Consider the following 2,898-nt stretch of genomic DNA (forward strand, 5'->3'; position numbering starts at 1 on the left):
GGCCAACATGTCATTATTTTATATTGTCTATGTCTTCAAAGACATTTTATTCCATTTATCTTATGTTTTATTACTATATCATAGTTGTATATATTTTGGGGGTACATGTGATATTTTGATACTTGTATATGATGTGTAGGCCAGAGTAATTGGGATATTCATCACCTCAAAAATTTATCTTTGTGTGGTGAACATTACAATTCTTCTAAGTATTTGGAATTATATAATAAATTATTGTTAACTGTAATTAGAAATTTAGTTTTGGCTACATTAGATGTAGCTATTCTGGAGCCATTTAAAGGGTAAGCCCTAGTTCTAAATTCTTAAGTCTGCTTCATGTGGCAACTCTTCTTTTGTGTTTCTCCGGTCCTGCCTGTAATCTCATGCTTGTCTACTGAGAGTCCTTCCTTATTCTGCATAACTCCTGTGAGGACTAGCTACTATCTTCAACCCTTCAGGATAAAAAGGTGATCATTACATGGCTCTAGTAGGAGTGATTCTTGGTGTCCAGTGGTCTAGAACGCAATCATGTTGAGGATAACGACTTCTAAAATCCAAACTTCTTGTGCTTCTACTGTAATATATAAGCTTGCTTTATCCTTCCAGGTAATGTAAATAACTTGGCTTCTTCTTCTTGCATTTGGCTCTTACGTAGTGCACTTCGATTCCTGAGCATGCTATAGCTTCTCTTTGCCTGAGTCAATACATGTTGTCTGATTTCTCTGGCTTTATGATCCTCACTCTGCTACTCTCAAACATTCACCTGTCTCATTTTTAGTGTTTATTTCCCTACATGAAGATCATATTTTAATAATCCAGTTTCCTGTCTAATTTCCCTGAAATTGGGGTTCTGTTTTCGTATTTGTGCAGTCATGCCTACTCTAACCAATTTTGTTAATAGTTGCCAATTTGACCTGCCCTGTCTATGGTGTCCTCACTGGCTTAGGTTAACATGGAATCCCTGGGGACTTCAGAGTCTACCAAAAGAGTACAGTACTATTAAATAAACATGTGCACTAATGTGAGCATAAGGCAGGAACCCAAATACCAGAAATTTCACACTCTGCTGTAGATTTCAGCAATTATAAAGTGTTAACTTTTTAAAAGTTGCTAATTTAATGAGATTTAGAACCTTAACAGGATTTTATATAATGTAGCATTCAGCATTTTTAATGTTATTACAGGTTTGTTTAAAAGGCAGAGAAACAAATTGATTAGTCATGGTCCAGAGATACTCTTAACAACCAATAAGCTCTCAAATCCCTCTACCTTATTACAGCAACTGATTTAATTTTGTTGTACAATACTGTCTATTAGCATAGCATGTTTTATTCAGTCATCTCCAGTCGTTTTTAGACTAATAAATTTCTGAAAGCCTTTCTACAAACGAGAAGTCCAAAGGTGAGTCAAATAGGAATTACTTTCAGAAACAGCAACCATAAGCAGTTGAGGAAAAGACACAAGAATTATTACAAGATCAGAGCTCAAATTATTGGCTAGATACCAAGATATCCAAGAAATATAGCTCAAACCACAAATGAAAGTAACATATGTAATGTTAAATTTTCTGGTAGCCATATTTTAAAAGTTTAAATTAAAAAGCAGGTGAGGTTAACTTTAGTAATATATTTTATAAAACCCCAATACATTCAAGTTAACATTTTGTTATTAAATCATCTGCAAGTGTGTGCTAAGAATTAAAGACCTGGTGTGTATCTTACACTGATAGAACATTTCATTTTGGATTAGTCATATCTCAAGTAATCGATAGTTACATAGGACTAGTGGCCACCATAGTAGACAGTTCAGATCTAGATTTTTACATCATCATTATGCCTTTAGAAAAAATATTCTAGAGAAAAAATAATAATTGATAAGTATGTGAGGTAATGAAAATGTTAACCGAGCTCGATTTAGCTATTTCACAATGCATACATGTTTCAAAATGTTGCACAGACTATATATAAATTGTCAATTAAAAATTTTAAATGATATAAAATAATTAGTATGAGAGACAACAGTTATTTTCTCTTACCTGCACAAATCTTCTTTAATGTGAAGGGAAATCAATTCCTTAGGAACATGAAAGGAAAGAATGCTCTCTGACATTTGCTCTCGAATTCGCATCCACTTATTGTCAGATGTGGGAAATCTATATAATTTACATACTGGGTTCTTTAACACTGGAAAAAAAAGAAAAAATAATAGTTAAATTCTAAACAAATGCATGTCAGGCAAAGCCCAATTAACAAAACCATCAGTCAAGGTAGCACTTTTATTATTCATTTGATCCAAAATTTCTTTTTTATCAAAATCCATTAGAAATCTGAATTTCTAAGAATTTTATTTTGACATTTTTTTCAGTAGCTTCTGAGACATATAATCTTTGTTAAATTAAAAGAAAAATTATACATCAAACTCCAAATCATAAACGTGGCTACCGTGGCTTTCTAATTTATTACCTATTGATTCTTCTCATCTTCTAAAGTTTTATAAAGTGTATGTGTCTACAAATATACATTAAAGCATAAATATGTACACCTAACATACACTTTGAACAAATATATTTCTGAATTTCTTCTGATCACTTTTAGTCAACTTTCCTATTTACATAGTAGGTCACAAACTGGTATGTTATTTTAGGAGTTACAAAAGGTCTTACTAAATGTTATTTCTTACATGTCAGAAAGGTTCACTCTTTTGTCTTAAAATCTGTTAAAATTCAACTACCAAGCATACTTTAGTACCAATGAGTCAATAACACACTTTCCTGAAACCACATATTATCAGAAGCAAGGCAGAGAGACTGTGAAGAAACTGTATTTAGTATGTAGGGGAAAGTAACAAAGTCACGTAACCAAGAATTTTTTTTAAAGATTCAGAAAAAGCGGCCGGGCG

The 2,898-nt window shown here is 32.4% G+C and overlaps 1 protein-coding gene across 3 annotated transcripts in view; it reads right to left on the reverse strand.

Moving 5' to 3' along the window:
• The window catches only part of INPP4B (inositol polyphosphate-4-phosphatase, type II, 105kDa), an 825,859-nt gene that overhangs the window by 201,414 nt on the left and 621,547 nt on the right, over positions 1-2,898 (reverse strand). For all 3 annotated transcript variants that reach the window (XM_011955816.1, XM_011955817.1, XM_011955818.1), the window contains one exon: positions 2,036-2,183. In XM_011955816.1, coding sequence (XP_011811206.1) covers positions 2,036-2,183 — 148 coding nt within the window. The remainder of the gene's footprint in view (positions 1-2,035; positions 2,184-2,898) is intronic.

Source organism: Colobus angolensis, unplaced genomic scaffold, assembly GCF_000951035.1.
Source record: "Colobus angolensis palliatus isolate OR3802 unplaced genomic scaffold, Cang.pa_1.0 Scaffold400, whole genome shotgun sequence".
Taxonomy (NCBI): Eukaryota; Metazoa; Chordata; class Mammalia; order Primates; family Cercopithecidae; genus Colobus; species Colobus angolensis.